This window comes from Acipenser ruthenus, chromosome 37 (genome assembly GCF_902713425.1).
Source record: "Acipenser ruthenus chromosome 37, fAciRut3.2 maternal haplotype, whole genome shotgun sequence".
In the NCBI taxonomy this organism is placed as follows: domain Eukaryota; kingdom Metazoa; phylum Chordata; class Actinopteri; order Acipenseriformes; family Acipenseridae; genus Acipenser; species Acipenser ruthenus.
This window is the reverse complement of record NC_081225.1, coordinates 2231046-2250465: the sequence shown is the minus strand read 5'-3', so window position 1 is coordinate 2250465 and position 19420 is coordinate 2231046. Positions and strand designations below refer to the sequence as shown.

At 43.8% G+C, this 19420-nt stretch overlaps 1 protein-coding gene across 2 annotated transcripts in view; it reads left to right on the top strand.

Annotated features, from left to right (window-relative positions):
- The window catches only part of LOC117397933 (solute carrier family 23 member 2), a 52481-nt gene extending 33839 nt beyond the window's left edge, over window positions 1-18642 (top strand). For both annotated transcript variants that reach the window (XM_059008779.1, XM_059008778.1), the window contains 11 exons: window positions 2413-2501; window positions 4708-4775; window positions 5876-6057; window positions 6559-6679; window positions 7970-8126; window positions 8227-8374; window positions 8938-9043; window positions 10041-10170; window positions 10663-10800; window positions 11250-11345; window positions 12127-18642. In XM_059008779.1, coding sequence (XP_058864762.1) covers window positions 2413-2501; window positions 4708-4775; window positions 5876-6057; window positions 6559-6679; window positions 7970-8126; window positions 8227-8374; window positions 8938-9043; window positions 10041-10170; window positions 10663-10800; window positions 11250-11345; window positions 12127-12374 — 1483 coding nt within the window. In that variant the 3' untranslated portion in view covers window positions 12375-18642. The remainder of the gene's footprint in view (window positions 1-2412; window positions 2502-4707; window positions 4776-5875; window positions 6058-6558; window positions 6680-7969; window positions 8127-8226; window positions 8375-8937; window positions 9044-10040; window positions 10171-10662; window positions 10801-11249; window positions 11346-12126) is intronic.
- The last annotated feature ends 778 nt before the right edge of the window (window positions 18643-19420 follow it).

Here is a 19420-nt window from a genome sequence, read left to right as displayed (position 1 = left end):
TTTAAACTATATACCATTTCATGTGTAAGCACAACTACCCAGACAATTTGGTTGTCATTTCTGGACATTTTCTATTCAAATACATTTTCATAACCAGGTGGTGAGGGGTGGAGTGGAGAGGAACACTCATGCTGACTAAGCAAGGATGATATATTTTTTCCAATCTCTTAATCCAGAGCCTGTAAGATGTAATGTTATGTTTGAAAACAATTTCCAGCAAAAACAAAAGAGTGAAATGCTTGAACAGGAATATACAAACCATTTCCTGTCCACTTGTGATCCATTTTCCAAGTTATAGTTGTTTACTGTAAACCACCGATTCGGTCATCAGATAAATTGAAGTGTATAATGTCAATGGGCCCTTTCATAAACAAGCAGTCTTGGGTTGCATTATCAGTGATTTCCGGCCAGTTTGCAGGTTCACTCACCAGTGCAGCTGCTCTGTGTCGTTGTTCTAGCGCTGACCCGTCATGTACTAGGAAGTCTGTTTCCTCTGTTTGCTGCACATCTTCAGTCCCTTCAGATGCTGCTGGATCTTGTTCATGATCTTCTGACTCCACCGATTCTTGACCTTGCGTGCTCTCAGTTGCATGTACAGTTGCTGTAGAGGCTGTATTCTGGTCTTGCCTTGGGTTTTTAATAAACCGCACAATTGAACCTTTGAGCCCTTCCAGATATTTTTCCTTTCCTGCTCGTCTTTTTTGTGAAACCAGGTGATTTTTTTATTTAATTTTTTTAGACATTTGTAAAAATATTTTTAATCCGTTATTTATAGCTAAGCAGTCACTACTGTCTCCGCACTCTGTCTCTAAACCCTCTCGTCCACTCTGTCTCTAAACCCTCTCGTCACTCTGTCTCTAAACCCTCTCGTCCACTCTGTCTCTAAACCCTCTCGTCCACTCTGTCTCTAAACCCTCTCGTCCACTCTGTCTCTAAACCCTCTCGTCCACTCTGTCTCTAAACCCTCTCGTCCACTCTGTCTCTAAACCCTCTCGTCCACTCTGTCTCTAAACCCTCTCGTCCACTCTGTCTCTAAACCCTCTCGTCCACTCTGTCTCTAAACCCTCTCGTCCACTCTGTCTCTAAACCCTCTCGTCCACTCTGTCGCACAGTTCATTGCTGCTCAAGCTGCGCCGCATGGCAGTGAGCTAGTTCTGGTTTGTAGCATTGTAGCGGTTTTAGTTGCAAACCGCGGTATTTATAAATAATGCGCCCCTATATAAATAATAGGTGCACATTTTTTTCATATATTGCCTCCCCATAAGGCCGGGCCTGACTCGGGTTGTCTCAAATGCCTCTTGTTTAATTGGGACAGCTGCTGATTCTGGATATTTTTACTTCTCTCGAGGTGTCCCGATAAAGCAGCTCCCACTGTAATCCGTTGCAGTACCCTGTTATCAGAGCCAGAGGCCCCACACTGCACTGTGTGATTATCCGTTTTCAAACTGCTGTGAAGTTGCTGTCGCTGGTACTGCTGTGGTCTGCTTATGGGTCAGCTAGCCAGGCTTTCGAAGTAATAGCATTAAAGTTATAGTTAAAGCATCTCAATGTGATTGCTCACGCTTTTCTGTAAGGGTTATTATTAGCTTGGCAGTCAAAGTCCGCGTGCTGCCTCTCCTTGGTTTGGGAGAGGTGCTGCTCAAGGCTGTTGAATCATCAGCAAGTGAGCTTACACAATCTGCCTGTGTCAGCCTAGTGTTAGAAAATACAAGCCCAGCGCTTTCTCTAACCACTGAGCTACTCAACCCTGCTGCCTTCCACACTGCAGCCCAGCGCTTTCTCTAACCACTGAGCTACTCAACCTTGCTGCCTTCCACACTGCAGCCCAGCGCTTTCTCTAACCACTGAGCTACTCAACCCCGCTGCCTTCCACACTGCAGCCCAGTGCTTTCTCTAACCACTGAGCTACTCAACCCTGCTGCCTTCCACACTGCAGCCCAGTGCTTTCTCTAACCACTGAGCTACTCAACCCTGCTGCCTTCCACACTGCAGCCCAGCTCTTGGACAGTTTTGCTGCTCCTGTGAAGCTGGTTGGTGGCGTGGCAGTGAAAGAATGAATTGTCAGAATGACTCTGCGGAATCCACTGCAGTCCTGCTGATAGCAGCAGCAGTGTTTACCCACAGTCCTCCACTGGGTCAAGAAAAACTTTGGTGCCCCCAAGTGGACAAGGTTTGAATTGCTAGCAAAAAAAAAACAACCCAAAAACATTAAAATCAAATCATACTATTATATTAAATGAAAATGAAGGAATAATAATAAAAATAATGACATTCAAGAAAATGTTTAGCATCCCCAAAGTGATATAAATGCTCTCTCTCTCTCTCTCTCTCTCTCTCTCTCTCTCTCTCTCTCTCTCTCTCTCTCTCTCTCTCTCTCTCTCTCTCTCTCTCTCTCTCTCTCTCTCTCTCCAGGCTCCCTCTTTTTCAGGCCAGTGCTTTTGCCTTCCTTGCCCCGTCCCGTGCCATCCTCTCCCTGGACAAGTGGAAATGCAACACCACAGGTAACCCGACTGAGACTCTCGCAGCGCCCGGACCCCCTGCGGTCCTTACAGGGAGCGCTTTGCTTCTGCATTGTGTCGTGGGAAGAGGTAACAAGCAGGTCTGGGTGCACTGCGATGTCTAGAAGAGAAATTCTCTTCTCAGTAAAAGCTTCGAGAGATGTATTTCTTGGGTGACCTGATCGGGAGAAATGTTTTAAAATGTTTTGCTGCGATACAGACAACACTGGATACAGCAAAGGTAAAGTTATGCGGTTCTTGTAAAGACTGCAGGCACTTCTGTAACACTTTTGATGAGGATGAAAATAAGACTCCTGTTGCCCAGCAGTTTCGCTAGTTCCAGGTTTTACTATGAGCTTGATTAGCCACAGTCTGTATAGGTAACAAGCTCAGGTTTGTCTTATTAAACTCCTAGTAAAACCAGGAATGGATCAAACTACTATGCAACGGGAGTCTTATTTCCATCTCTGTAAACACAGCACAGCACAATCTAGGGATGGAAATTGCATAGCATTGCAATCCCTTCCAGGTTTTACTAGGATCTTGATTTGCCACAGTGCACAGGTAACAAGCTCAGTTATTGCCAATAAAGTATGATCAAGACTCGAATGAGTCCAGATTAAAACTTAGATACTTTAACACATATTGATTCCTAAAGGTTTCAGGAATAAATAACCCATTAATAGGCATGCCACAGAGGCACAAGAAGAGCAGCAGTTAGAGTAACCAGCCTTGTTACCTACCTGCTGGGAGTCCACGTGATCACCGGAGCTCGATTAGTGTTCACACGCCATCATGAGGTCCCATCCCCACCTCGGGGTTTGGTTAAGAACATACTTGGACCACACCTCAGTGTTTTCAGCTCTCTCTTGTCATCAGCTCTCTCTTGCCCTTTGGGCTACCCTTGCAAATCATATTTCACAATATTTCTCTACGGGTGTGTCTTTTATTAAACTCCTCGTAAAACCAGGAGTGGATCTAAACGGTTTGCAGAGGGAGTCTTTATTTCCACCCCTGCTTTGAGACGGCATCCGTTGTAGCCCTGAATAGCAAGGAGTCCGTGCAACTGGTGTACTGTGGAGTCTGCCTTGCACAAGTATCAGTCATTTAGGTACACCAGCAAGCAATGACATTCCTGGGTCCATGATTACAAATAATATCCAAATTATTATTATTATTATTATTATTATTATTATTATTATTATTATTATTATTATTATTATTGTTATTATTATTATTTTATTTCTCAGCAGACACCCTTATCCAGGGCGACTTACAATTGTTAAAAGATATCACATTATTTTTACATATAATTACCCATTTATACAGTTGGGTTTTTTTTACTGGAGCAATCTAGGTAAAGTACCTTGCTCAAGGGTACAGCAACAGTGTCCCCCACCTGGGATTGAACCCACGACCCTCCGGTCAAGAGTCCAGAGCACTAACCACTACTCCACACTGCTGCCCTATACTCCACACTGCTGCCCTATATTACTGTTTTTCTGTATAAATATTGCACAGTAAAATCTTATCTAATCCAGCATTGTTTAGGACTGAAGAATTGTGCTGGATTATACAATGGGCTGGTTACTGTAAAATGTAATTCTGCACCTAAAAACAATGAATGACAAATTATTTCAACATTTAAAAAAAAACCACGTATTGCAGTAAATACAGTAGAAGTGCTGTCCAGCTGTACCAGGTGTTCATTTTAATGTTCTGTTCTCCATTACGTGTTTGTATTTACACAACATACTTCATTATAAAACAAATCACATGACTCTGTGTTGGACTACAAGGTCAGATTCCCACTGATTTGATGTAGACAAGACAAGACTAGTCATGCCAGACTGCAGAACAGACAGGTTCCGGATTGCAGAGGGGAGCACTCCATTCATTTCAATAGGGATTGCAGAGGGGAGCACTCCATTCATTTCAATAGGGATTGCAGAGGGGAGCACTCCATTCATTTCAATAGGGATTGCAGAGGGGAGCCCTCCATTCATTTCAATAGGGATTGCAGAGGGGAGCACTCCATTCATTTCAATAGGGACTGGCTGGGACCACAATGTTATGCTGAAGTATACAGAATGCTCTTACTAGGTTTTACTGTATGGAAGTCCCTGGCATCTAACTATCTGAAATGTGTGTGTGTGTGTGTGTGTGTGTGTGTGTTCCTTTTTAAATCCTTGCTCTTGTGTTTCTCCAGATGTCTCGTTTATGAACTCCACTCAGTTACTGCACACAGAAGATATCTGGCATCCACGGATACGAGAGGTGAGAGATGTCTATGTCGATGCCAGGAACAAATATTTCAGTATTGGATCAAACAGTATTTCATGTTGGATTTCGAAATGTCACATTTTTCAATTTGCCAGTTTTCCGTTAATATGAAAAACTCAGTAATTCAGTATGTTAGCGTAACAGTGTTCAGCGGGTTTCATTCGGCTTTATGAAGCGAAGTTAGTAATTCTATAGGATGGTAAACTTTTGGCCAGAGCTGTACACTTTCACTGTACAGAAGAGCATTTAACTCTCCTTCCTTTAAAAGGTCGTTTAATGCAGTAATGGTACGAAGGATACTTTTTTGTTTTCTGACTAATTCTAAATGAAAGGATATTTGTTTAATCAGGTGTGAAAAAGCCTCTCTGTTATTTGCTGTAAAGTTCTGGTGCTTTTAATGCAGAGATAAAGAGCGATGCCTGAAATAGAACCAGCGCTTTCTCCTCAAAGCACGGAGCAAGCAGCTGCTGTAGTTTTATAATGCCGTAGTGGATTGTGCTGCGTCTCTGAGGCGGGACTCTGGATTTCCTGATCGTTCTGTGTCTTCGTCTGTCTCTCTGTGGGCTGCTGTTCTTTATAACACCCTTCTGGGATGGAAATAAAACTCCTGCTGCATAGCAGTTTCACCCATTCCAGATTTTATTAGATGCTTGATTAGCGTATAGGTAACAAGCTCAGGTGTGTCTGATCAAACTCCTAGCAAAACCAGGAACGGATCAAAGTGCTATGCAGTAGGAGCCTAACCTCCACCCCTGAAGCTGTTTGTTTCGTTTAATAAACCAGGGGGAAAAAAAAATAATGCGTTGTATTGGTGTCTGTTTTTTTTAAATCAGTTCCCAGTTCCTATTCCCTTTTAATCAATTCCAATCCCTTCAAAGGAATTGGAGTTGGAGTTGGAATTGGAATTGGAATTGGAATTGGAATTGGAGTTGGAATTGGAATTTGAGAATTGATTTTAAAAAAAGGAATTGGAATTGAACAAAGGGATTTGAACCCAACCCTGCTCCCTGAATCAGAGGGCTGCTATTCGTTTATAATGCTGCATCCAGCCTCCGGGCTCGTGTTCTTGCTCAGTTTGTGTCTCGTTGTCTCAGATCCAGGGTGCGATCATCGTCTCCTCTCTGATCGAGGTCTGCATCGGTTTTCTGGGGCTCCCTGGGGTTCTCCTGAAGTACATCGGGCCCCTGACCATCACCCCCACCGTGACGCTCATCGGCCTGTCCGGCTTCCAGGCCGCCGGGGAGCGAGCGGGCAAGCACTGGGGCATCGCCATGCTGTGAGTATCCACACCTGCAGCACCACCTAAGGGAGAGGAGGGAGAACTTAGGTTGGGGTCAATAACATTTTAAAATCTAATTCCAGTTCCCTTTTAATCAATTCCCATTCCAAGTGCTTCAAAGGCTCCTATAACCTCTCTATTAAACATTCAGTATCTCTGCATTTAGAAACCTAAAAGAAACTTTTTTTCCCCTCTAAGTTTAGAAATGCTAAAAGAAACTTCACACATTTTATGACAAAAGTTTGGACGTTTCTCTCAATGCCGTCAATGAAACTGATTTTGGATTAAACTATTGAGTAGTAGTGCGATATGGAGTTTAAGTTAAGACCACTAATCTCCAATTATACATGTTACCCAAGCTGGTTTTACACCCAGGCCTCCAGAGGTGAACCCCGTGAAAAAGGCTCTAATCAACCAGCCCTCCCCCCGTCCTCTAATCTCTCTCTCTCTCTCTCTCTCTCTCTCTCTCTCTCTCTCTCTCTCTCTCTCTCTATGCAGGACTATTTTCCTGGTGCTGCTCTTCTCCCAGTACGCCCGCAATGTCCAGTTACCCTTCCCAGTCTACAAGTCCAAGAAAGGCTGGACTGCTTACCGTCTCCAGCTCTTCAAGATGTTTCCTGTGAGTCCTCCACTCCGTGCAGTGTTTTACTGGCTCTTCTCTCCAGACTTGCTCCCTTTCGATGCTTGCCTTTTAGGAGCTCGCCAGATACCTTAACGAATCCCTCGCTTTCTTCGTTGGAACACCACGAAACCTGTGAATGGCACAGCAGGTTTCGCCACTTTCAGTTTTCCGAGTCGTTTCTGACCAGCTGAGCTGAGCTGTGCTCGAGTGGGATGGAGATCCTGGTATCGGGTGTGATTTGAAGCCTGTTTCTTTAGATTTTCCTCTGCTTGGATATCTCTTCCCTGGATGCATTTGGTCAGCTGGTCAGAAGCAAAGAACCAGCAGAAAATCTCAGAAGAGCACTGTAACCCATTGAAAACAGATTTCATTGTATTTCACTATAGAAGTTGGCTCATGAATAAACACGTTGCTTTAAAACGGGAGGGATTTCTTATGGCGAGAGATTTCTTATGGTGAGAGAAGTCCCTCCTCAAAAGGCTAATTATTCCTCTCCTTCCCACCTTACAAGTGAACACAGCCCTAGGGATTGGGAAAAAAAGCATCCCCCCCTTCACCATTTTACCAAATGAGGCTGATCAATATTTCTGTCAAGCCTAGATTACAATGTGCTTTTTAAGGGCCCTGTTTAGCTATGAATGCCGGGAATAAATCAATTTAAAGAACGCAAGAAACCGGAGCAGTTCCTTGCTATTCTTATACAGAAAGTTGTATTCCTTTCAGAAAATGTGCTATTGTTGCTAAATAATGGCCCTATTCGAATGAACAAAGCACCTCCTTATGATTACGCTTTATAAATATCCCTTCTGAAAAAACATCAAAATAACATCTACATAGGACATACTGCACAATTCTGCAAAAACGTGTTTTTCATGTTTGCTCGTACTATAGTAAGTTATTTCGTTGTGTGTGTGTGTGGAGTGTCTCTGTTTAGTTAGTGGATACGGGTGTTTGAGCAAACTGCACAGGATCTCTTAAACCATGAGAGACATCGTGCAACAGGGGGGTCCAATCACAGTCCTGGGGGGCCATTCCACTCCAGATTTAACAGGTAAAAATGATACAATGAACTACTGTACTCCAGGGTCTGGATGGAGGGTTAATAGCTTCAATTAACAATTCAGAACAGGGTTGGAACAAAGACCAGGAGTGGAAGGGCCAGCCTTGTCCAGCCCTGCCCTACACACAGCACATCGACTTGCATAACACCGTTCCCATTCTGTACTGTATCCGCAGTCCATCGCTCATGCATCCCGCCTATTAACCCGTTGTCTCTCGCTGCCTCAGATTATCATGGCTATCCTGATGTCCTGGCTCATCTGCTTCATTTTCACCGTGACGGACGTCTTCCCCCCCGAAAAGGACAAGTACGGGTACTACGCCCGCACAGACGCGCGCCAGGGCATCCTGGCCGCAGCCCCCTGGTTCAAAGTGCCCTACCCCTGTGAGTATATGCCCTGCGGGGATGGGTTCTGCACACAGTTCTGCTGTCTCTACCGCTCGGGGCTAACGGAGCCCTGTCTGTCTGTCTGTCTGTCCCTCAGTCCAGTGGGGAGTTCCGACGGTGTCTGCGGCCGGCGTGATCGGCATGCTGAGCGCGGTGGTGGCCAGCATCATCGAATCGATCGGTGATTACTACGCCTGCGCCCGCCTCTCCTGCGCCCCCCCACCTCCCATCCATGCCATCAACAGGTAGGTCCTGGCACAGCGTACGCTGCCAACAGCAAGCACAATGGCTCACACTGGAAGAGTTGTGCTAACTTAGTTTTAAAGTTTTAACTCTTGTAGGGTAAGGAGGGATAAAGCACAGCTGGATTTCATTAGAGCATTTTGCAACGGCTTCTTTCTACATGGCATAACCATGCATTTAAGAAATACTGGTTTGCTCACTCAGTGTGGAATGTCTTAGTGATGTGTTTGTGATATCTACTAGGGTCAGTGTTGCAGGGGGGACGGGTTAATGGTTACACTCAGGTGCACCCGATGCACTTTCGATATTAGAGAGCTTTACTAAGTGCACCCACTCTAGTGCTGTAAAATGCTCTAATCCAGATGTGCTTTTTCATTTATCTAACTGAATCAAGTAGACAAAGCCAGGATTGTAGGTTTTACCTTTTAAATGAAGTTCCGGGTTCTTTTCACAGTAAACAGACGTGTGCTGTTTTGATGTGCCATTAAGATCAGCTGTCTTTGCTGTGCTGGCTGTCCTTGATTTACTCCCCTCTCACCCCCTCTCCTCCTCTCCGTTTCCGCAGGGGGATTTTCATTGAGGGGCTCTCCTGTGTGCTGGACGGCATGTTCGGGACGGGGAACGGATCGACCTCCTCCAGCCCAAACATCGGAGTGCTGGGGATCACCAAGGTGCAGTGCAGGACCCTCGCTCTCCCCAGTACAGGGCTGTGATGATGCATGCTCGGTGTAGCTCAGTACTCTCTCTGTCGTTTCCAGGGTTTGTGATCCAGTACAGGGCTGTGATGATGCATGCTCGGGGTAGCTCAGTGCTCTCTCTCTCTCGTGTGTAGGGTGTCTGATCCAGTACAGGGCTGTGATGATGTGTGCTCGGTGTAGCTCAGTGCTCTCTCTCGTTTCCAGGGTGTCTGATCCAGTACAGGGCTGTGATGATGCATGCTCAGTGCTCTGTCTCTCGTGTGCACGGTGTAGGGGTCATTGTTCTCTGTGTCTCAGGTGGGCAGTCAGCGTGTGATCCAGTACAGGGCTGTGATGATGCATGCTTGGGGTAGCTCAGTGCTCTCTCTCGTTTCCAGGGTTTGTGATCCAGTACAGGGCTGTTATGATGCATACTCGGTGTAGCTCAGTGTTCTCTCTCTCGTTTCCAGGGTTTGTGATCCAGTACAGGGCTGTGATGATGCGTGCTCGGTGTAGCTCAGTGCTCTCTCTCGTTTCCAGGGTGTCTGATCCAGTACAGGGCTGTGATGATGCGTGCTCAGTGCTCTGTCTCTCGTGTGCACGGTGTAGGGGTCATTGTTCTCTGTGTCTCAGGTGGGCAGTCAGCGTGTGATCCAGTACAGGGCTGTGATGATGCATGCTTGGGGTAGCTCAGTGCTCTCTCTCGTTTCCAGGGTGTCTGATCCAGTACAGGGCTGTGATGATGCATGCTCAGTGTAGCTCAGTGCTCTCTCTCGTTTCCAGGGTGTCTGATCCAGTACAGGGCTGTGATGATGCATGCTCAGTGCTCTCTTGTGTGCACGGTGTAGGGGTCATTGTTCTCTCTGTGTCTCAGGTGGGCAGTCGGTGTCTGATCCAGTACAGGGCTGTGATGATGCATGCTCGGGGTAGCTCAGTGCTCTCTCTCTCTCGTGTGCACGGTGTAGGGTTCATTGTTCTCTCTGTGTCTCAGGTGGGCAGTCGGCGTGTGATCCAGTACGGCGCTGCGATGATGTTGCTGCTGGGCATGGTGGGGAAGTTCAGCGCGCTGTTCGCCTCTCTGCCAGACCCCGTCCTGGGGGCGCTCTTCTGCACGCTGTTCGGTGAGACGGGACCTTTTTAATTCATTATTCAAACATTTATTTAAAATTAATTTATATACCGGTCGCTGTATATTAACAAGCCATTAACTAAACACAAGCAACAAATCAGTGAAAGCTGCAGGAATGGCAGTAAGACTTCTATTGCAAAACAGTTGCACCCATTCCAGGTTTTACTATGAGCTTGATTAGCCACAGTGTGTATAGGTAACAAGCTCAGGTGTGTCTTTTATTAAATGACTAGTAAAACCAGGCGTGGATCAAAGTGCTATTCAACAGGAGTCTTATTTCCATCCCTGAAACTGATATTGGTGGCAGAGTGGGATAAATTACCCGCCCAGAATCTGTAGACTGACAAACACAGGAAAGTAGTTTCATTCTTTAGACCTGAAGAGCTTTTGAGCCATGCGATGTGCGTGTGCGTGTTCCAGTCCCTAGCTGTTCTCCCATGCCAAGCCCCAGTATCTGACTGCTCCCCCTCACCTCTCCCCTTAGGGATGATCACGGCGGTTGGCCTCTCTAACCTCCAGTTCGTGGACCTGAACTCGTCCCGGAACCTCTTCGTTCTGGGGTTCTCCATCTTCTTCGGGCTGGTGCTGCCCAGCTATCTGAAAGAGAACCCACTGGTCACAGGTAGGCAAAGATGGACACCTGCTACTTTGAATAATGAATTGACACAGGGCCCTAGTCACAAAGCTTTGTTTATTTTTTATATTTTTTTTTTGTAAAGCCCTCAAGGTCCTGTCTTATCTCAGTGCCGTTTAGATTTCTTCATGTACTGACGGGAATTCAAAGTCCCATTTACCAAAATACATGCACAGATATATTTGTTTGCCCTGTTCTCATGTACGCTCAATGAAGGAATGTCTTTTTGAATAATGTAACTTAATTTACCGTTCAGCTATTTTTAAGGATTTTTTTTTTTTTTTGTATATGGACTGTTTTTTGAAACGCTTGTTTTAAGCTGAACTATGCTGTGAAAAATGAGAATAAACAAATGAACCCTCTGCAAAACACTTGAGAAACGGTTTATTGAACTGAAAAATGCGTTTCTTACTCCCTCTCCCACTTTCTCTTCTCAGGTATCGAGGGGATTGACCAGGTCCTGAATGTCCTACTGACCACGGCCATGTTTGTTGGCGGCTCCGTGGCGTTCTTGCTGGACAACACCATCCCAGGTGAGGAGGGGGAGGGGTGGGGGGGGTGGGGGGGGTGGCAAGAGAATTGGCTCTCAGTGTTGGTAGTCCTCACATCCTAGTGACTTTTTTTAGAAACTCAGAAGTTTAACTCCTCAGTGCAGCCTTAATAGAGCTCTCAGAAATATCTCATCTCCAAGTCCACCAGGTACACCAGAGTGTAACCGTTAACCTGTCCCCCCAGCGTGTTGCAGGGGGGGACAGGTTAATGGTTACACGCTTGGATATTGGAGAGCTCTATTGAGGCCAGAAGGGTCCTTTAAAACTTGTGACGACTGACACAGACAATACAAAGTGAATCTGAAAGAAAAAAAATCCATTGGTTAAGAGGAACTCATAGCTGCTCTTTTAAAGAGCTTGCATCGAATTTCTTGAGCTGCACAAATCGATTATTCAATTATTCTGATCGAGCTCTCCACAGGTGAGGGTCTCTGGTGTCGATCAGGCTGATTTACCCATTTAGAGTGAAGCGAGTGAAGAAACAGCTCCCTGGGTTTGTGTGGATCGCTGTTCTCCACAGTCTAAGAAAAGCAGCGATCATCTCAAACCCAAGCAGCTGCTTCTTCACTCTGAACGGGTGAATCAGCCCGATCGACACCAGCGACACTCTCCTGATTGCCAGCCCCTGATTTCTGTGGATAATCGGTTCGCGCAGCACTACAGATTGCAATGACATAAAACATGACAAAGTACACGAGAAGGGAAGGGAGCATGAACAGAAACCAAGGAAACGGAATCTGAAGGTTCCATCCGTCTCTCGCAGGCACGGCGGAGGAGCGCGGGATCAAGAAGTGGAAGCGAGGGATTGCCAAGGGGAATTCCGAACTGGAGGGCATGGAATCCTACGACCTGCCCTTCGGAATGTCTTTCCTCCGGAGGTACCGGATATTCCAGTACATGCCCATCAGCCCCACCTTCGCGGGGTACAGCTGGCGGCCCTGCGCCAAGAAGGGGACCCCCGAAAACAGAGGGGCGCAGGAGAGCGGCGGAGGGAGAGAGCTGGGGGTATAGCCTGGGTAGGGGGGGGGTACCGTGATGCGACCCCCAGGTAGAGTGGGGGGGGCCGAGGTTTTAGTTTGTTTGAAGATTTTTAAAACGTTTTAAAAAGTGCTTTTTATTTATTTATTTTTTTTTTAAAGCAGAAATGCACTATTGAAATTCTGAAAGGAAATTTTGAAATTATTAACAGTAATTGAACCCGGCTGTGCAAGTACATTAGAAATCCCGTTTGTAGTTGGAGCTTTCTGACTTGTCTGTGCTTGTTATAGGAGGTCGCAAGTTCTTTTTCAGACTAGATACTGTAACATATGACCTTGCACTTGTAATACATAGTCTTAATCCAGAGGACTGAAAGATCCTTACCGACCAAAAAAAAAAAAAGTTTCCTTCAAATCATTTTTTTAAAGCGTTTTTTAAGACTTTGAAGCCGGCCCTCCTAACAGAGAGTATATCTGTGTGTGTACCTATCTATCAACGTATATCTGTCTACCTGCTGAAAATCTTGAAACTGCTCTTGTCTGTTCTCCTCATGGTCTCAATATGCATCTAGTGAAAGATCGGCATTGTACGGAAAACCTGCACCTTAATGAAAGGTCATGAAGTTTATTTTCTGTTTTTTTTTTTTTTTTTTGTATTGCTCCAGTGAGGAAAACGTTGTTATGAAGCACAGGGCCCTGATTCTCAAGCAAGTTGAAATGTCCCACAGATTCTGTTAGGAAGGCTTGGTGACCTGTAAGCGGGCACTTTCAGAGCGGATTTCTGATCGTTACTGTGCGCTTCAGAGCTCAGCCATTACTGCGCGAGTCAGGGAGGCACAAATCTGCTCAGCTGATTCTCAACGTGGCCTTTTTCAAACAAGAAAAATCTTTTTCGCAACTTTTAAAAAAAAGTTTGCTAAGCTAGTTGCAGACAGATAAAACTGCGTTACCATAAAAGTTTTGTTGAAGTTTTGCAAGTTACTGAAACGCACATCTTCTAGGATACCAAAACAAATGTGCCAATTTTTTTACACTGGAGCAATAAAAATAAAAAAAATCTCTTAGATGGGAATTAAAACTCCAATTGCATAGCAGCGCAAGCTATTCCAGGTTTTACTGTGAGCTTCTGTTATCGTGTTGCGTTCAGCCTGCTGTGCAATACGAGTGCGCTGCAGGAGTCTGCGTTTGACCGGCTCTCGCGGCTGCAGTTGCAGTGTTCGCCCACCAGGTGGTAGCCAGGAGCACTTTAGCGTGGTTCAGAGGCTCCCTCTCCTGGTTTAGAGAGGGTACTGCAGCTCCAGGTATCTGCGGTGTTGAATCAAAAACCATACTACAGTGGCTTTAAAAATTCACTAGAGAGCGCGGTCGAAACGCGGCTTAAATTCCCAGCCTTGGGGGTAAAACCTTCTGTAAGTAGATGTTAATTATAAATAGTACTGTCATTGTTATTATTATTATTATTATTATTGTTGTCGATGTTCAAACTTGTTATAGAAACGAAATGAATGGTGGTGTCTATGCAGTGTGTCTCATTGCAGAGTATTTATTTTTTACTTCTAGTTTTTCTTTAGATTAATGGAGTGTCAGTACCTCCTGTTGGGGGGGTGGGGGGGGGGGTATATATGCTACATTTGTGTATTTATTCAATCAGTCACCTGTTAGTTGCCTAACACCTCTGTTAAATACTAAACTAAGAGATGTTTCTTCATTAGGGTCGTTAAGAATGGAGGGTTAGGATCCCGACCCGTCTTTTATAGACCTCGTGTATTTGATATTTCTGGCCTTTTGAAATGGGAAGACTCTTCCTATATACATATAAACGTCCACCCGCTGGCTCTCTCATCTCTGCTGCTGCAGCAAGAGAGAGAAAGAGGAGACTGGGAGTTTGTACCTCTACAGATTCCTTGCAGTATAGCAGGGGTCTCTGGAGAGAGACAGGGTCGTTTTCACACCAGCTGAGTTCTCAGTTACTTCATTGAACACTTCATTGAACTACTCATTAGCTTAATTAGACCTTTTTAATTGTTTTCAACTTTTAAACAGTTGGAGATTTCAAGTTAACTATTCCATTTTATAAGTAACTTGAAATCTGGAACTTGTTAGGTGCTAAGGTCTAATTAAGCAAATTATCAGTTCAATTACGGGTCTAGTTAAGTAATTGAGAGATCAGGTTTAATGAAAACCAGGAGACCCAGGACTGGGGTTGAGAACCGCTGGTGTAGAGGACAGGAAGTATAGCTTTATGTTTCCTGGGGGGGGGGGGGGGGGGAAGAGTTTAAAAATACTTTTTTTTTGTATTTTTTTTATTATCATTAAAGACTTTCTACCCCACCCCCCTCCCGAAAAAAGATATATATCTAGATATATAAATATATATTTTTTAAAAGAATTAAAAGTTTATAAGCCAGTCACATTTGTTTACCTGTTTTTGTTAAAACAAATGCAGCTACAATACGGGGCCAAACCCTCTCTTGCAGCGAGTACAAAGTTGGTTTTAATCCACACTACTTGAATGCGTCTGTGTTTTGTATTGTCTGGCTGGGCTGCAGTTCTGGCATCTGCCCACCAGATGGTAGCAAGGAGCCTCTCTTTATTGTGAGGCTCAGGATCGCCATCTGGTGGAAAAGAAGGGTACTGCAGCTCCTTCTTGCACGCAAACAATTGGAGCCTTAGGTCCAAAAGCAACATTTTCTCAAGTCAGAGTTTAATGGTTATCAATAATAAGAATTATATTTGAATATGTGACAGTTTTGCTGGCTTTGTTAGATGATTTGAACAGTACACACAGTAAAGAAATCAATTCATTGTATCTCAATAAAACAAAGTGAAAACAATAAGTATAGCCTTGCATGTTCTCTCGTTCTTGCACCTGTATGTAATTCCCCAAATTCACCTCCTCCCCATGCAAATGTAATCAACCCAGGGCTGAGATGGAAGCAATGCCACTGTGAGATTGTGGCTGTGATGTCAGACCGACCATTGAAATGAACTGACATCTTCTATTGCTGTTCAGCCCACAACCTGACCTGGGTTCAAATTGCTTTCTGTCTTTTGAAGATCTGCAAGCCGCTAGTGTTAATAAATGAGAACTGTTACAAAGGGGAACGTTTATAGAAGAGGGGGATTCTGGGTACAAACAATAGCTGAAAATGAAATCCTTACTATGGGAGGAGTTTCACTGTTAATGGAGCAGATTAAAAAATGTTCTAATAATTACAAAGTAACCTGTCCTCAAATGAGGACAGTGGCACTCAATGGGTTAAGGTGCTTCAATAGTAAATATTTCATTTTTGATCGTTGCTTGTGTGTCGGGGTGGGGGGGTACCCCTTAAATTCCGAGAAGGGGACACTCTGTAGTGATGCCATCATTTCGTTCGATCAATGGTGTAACGGGTAACGGTGATTGTGTGTGTATTTTCTTGGAGTTCGTTTCTTTGTTGCTGCAGTGGGATTACACGTCCCCCAGTCTCTCTGATCTCTCCAGCAGTGTCTGTCGTGAGTGTTTAACATCGCCACTGCAACCGATATTTAACAGCCAGTTTCAATCCCAGATTTCCAAGTGAAAACGATTTATTCATTTTAAAATAACTACAGTTTCGGCAACAAGTCTTTATCATCTCGGAAGTTGACAGACTTAAAATAAAGAGCCCTGCAAAACTTTAAACACTCAATCAAGGACGTACTTTAAGTCTAGCAGAGAATGTTTTGGCCTGAAGGCTTCATCAGCTAAATCAAAGAGTCAGTTCTGATCTAATGCCTCCCGGTTATATCAGGCAGACAAACCCTCGTCCACTAGAGGGAGTACTGGAGCCGATGTCAGCTCCACTCAGTGTGTGCAGAATGCGACAGTCTGGCCTGTTGTTCTAATGACACATCTCGCCACAATCTTTCAACTGGACTATCAAGTCCAGATCCTCCCCTGGTGTAGTGCATTGTTAAACATCCTTGATCTAAACTGCTTTCATTACCTTTTCTCTTCTGATTTTGTATTTATTTATTTATTTTTATTTACTACGAAACCCTTCTCCTCCCTCCTAAACGTTTATCTGCGACACGCTTGCACACTCCCTGCTTGCTGATCGCTGAGTCTGCCTTCTACCCGAGAGACCAGACCCCAAACCTCGCTCTGCTCTCGCCCTTTACTTTGCAATTGTATCTGTGCCTCTTAATGTATTAATAGAACTAGGATTCACATCTCATAGGAGTAGCTCAGTCTGGATTTTAAATCTTTGTGAAAGTCCAAACTTTTGATGAGTGCAATTACGATCCAGCTACAACACTATAAGTTCACCAGCTCCAACCTCACTGTAAGTTTAATGGTTCTTTCCCTGTTCACATCCTGTGTTACAGGTACTTGGGCCCCACCTGATACCGTGCCGCACTATGTGCGGTTTAGGTGGGGGCCCTATTTTCTGTAACACAGGAAGTGAAGTTATAGTGTGGTGTCGTTGAATCTCCTGGCAGGTGAGAACGTGGTTTTAACCCTTAACTAACAGGCAGAGTCTTGCGTAGACATGAATACTAATCCTGCTCTGCTCTGAATCTGACACTTGTTCCAGGCTCCGAATGGCTGTGTTGTGGGTGCCGCTGCGACGCACAGAGTAACGGATGTTACAATCAGTTCATTAAGCTTCAGCACGCGGGGAGCTGTTCTCTCTCGTACGTTTTGAGAATAAAACACAAAAAAAGTGTCTGATTCATGAGAAATTGTAGCTTTTAAAATGCTTTTCATTGCAACTTTCGTACAATTCGCCTGCCATTTGGCGACTGTATCCACTTTGAATTGCCTGCCACTGTACTATAGATCCACTTCCTGTGCAGCGGGTAATAAGGTCCCTTCTGATCCCGCATGTACAACACAGTGGGCAATTTGCCTATAAAACACATTTAAGTCTGCCTCAAATCTGCATGCAGTTTGCCCATATGGAGGCCAACGAGTGTGTGGTTCAGGCAGGGTGCCAGTATCCACTGCACAGAACTATAAATAATGACTATAGGGTGATATAGTGGTGGCTATTGTGTTGTATTATTCTGCATGGTATACTGGAGTAAACTGTCAGGTTTTAGAGCATTTTACAGCACTGGCTGTCTTAGAGCATCAAGCACATCCATGTTGATTACCTTTATATTGATAATATTGATTTTGTATCAAACTCCATAAATAAATTTCATAAATACAGACGGCTGGTGTTGCAATCCAGGGAGATTCCCTCGTGCTGTAATCTGCGCTTAAGATCCAGCTGGGGCTGATCAAATGGACCCCTTGTTGTTAATCGAAGTAAAGCTGCTAATATGAGTATCATGATAACACTGGTGAGAGATTGCTTGCAGGAAGGAGCTGTCCCGCTGCTGTGAGAGGTTTATTGCTTGGTTTGTACCAGACCCTGGATTCAGTTACAATGACAATGCAATTCTGTACAGCTATAATTGGTTACAAATATGCTGCAGTGATTAAAATTACACTAAAAAGTAACCTAAAACAACTACATATATAAACATGTTTACTCTGAACCCAGAAATAATCACAGCTACAAATACAGAAACATGCTGTGCAATTTTTTTTTTTTTTTCTCAAACAAACGAGGTCATCAAAAGTGGTTGCAAATACAAGAGTAATGAATCGAATGACAAATGTGTAATTGACTGTAGTGGATCAGTGGTATCATTCTAATTATGCAGGCGTGCCACGGTTCAAGTGCACACAAATTGTAGTTTGCCCTCGGTCTGGTTTGTACAGTTCAGAAATGTCCTAAGAGTTTTTATAAATATAAATGTACTCCAGGTGTCTGCAAATGTAAAATGAAACAATTGTGCAAAATGTAGACATGTTATTATTGCATGCAAAGAGACAAGCCTTTCAATTTTATGAAAGGGATATCGAACCTGAAACTGAAGTGCTGACATCATCATCATCATCATCATCATCATCATCATCATCATCATCATCATCATGTTTTCTTGTATTATTATTTTCAAATGCATATTTGCGATGGAATTGGATCCAAGATCCTTTCAGGCTGAAAAACGCATAAATTCTTTCTTTCTGTTTTTTTTAAAGAAAAAGACTGCTTGTGTTTTTAAAGGTAGTAGCTCTATTGTGTTTTTTTCATCATAGTTAGAATTTTTCATAATGTATTTTTTTCTAACATTGCCTCCTGTTCATGTTTTAAAATGTTCAATATATTAAAGTGTGCTTTTAATAACCTGAACCAGATCTTGTGCTTAAATAACAATGACCCTGTTTTACTCTGTATTCCGCAGACTGTCTGTTTAATAAAAGCTCATGTTGAAGAGAGATCTTTCTTCCTGGTTTGTTTGTGGTTTTATTTTTAAAACTTTTCAAAAATAACCCATTACATAAGAACATAAGAAAGCTTACAAACGAGAGGAGGCCCCATTCAGCCCATCTTGCTCGTTTGATTGTTAGTAGCTCATTGATCCCAGAATCTCATCAAGCAGCTTCTTGAAGGATCCCAGGGTGTCAGCTTCAACAACATTACTGGGGAGTTGGTTCCAGACCCACACAATTCTCTGTGTAAGAAAGTGCCTCCTATTTTCTGCTCTGAATGCCACTTTATCTGTTTGTTTTTATTATTATTTTTTTTAATTATTTTTTTTAATTTTGTAGTAGTTACAAATTTAAAGCAATAAACGTTAAGTTCTATTCAGAAAACCTTAGAGGCTCACCGAGCCCCCCAGTGTATTTTGATATGTATAATCACGTGATCGAACTGGTTTTGTAATTTTTGATTTAACCCTTTCAGTTCTGGCGGGACCTCAAGTCCCGTCTTTTAATTACTTCAAAGAATACTGTGGCCAACGAGAAGGAAATACGCGGTGAGACGCGACAAGATTTCTGTAGTGCAGCGATAAAAGGCAAGTGAGACCAATATTGCGTCAGCTGTATTATTATACAATTGAGAACAAACATGTTTTGACATTTTGAGGGCACTGTAGTCTCACACGTTATTTTTTAATATGTTTGGTTTAGAGTTCTTAAAGTTCTGACGGGACTTTGAAGTCTCATTTACCAAAATACATGTCAAAATGTGTTCGCATGCACACTCAATAAAGGAGCTC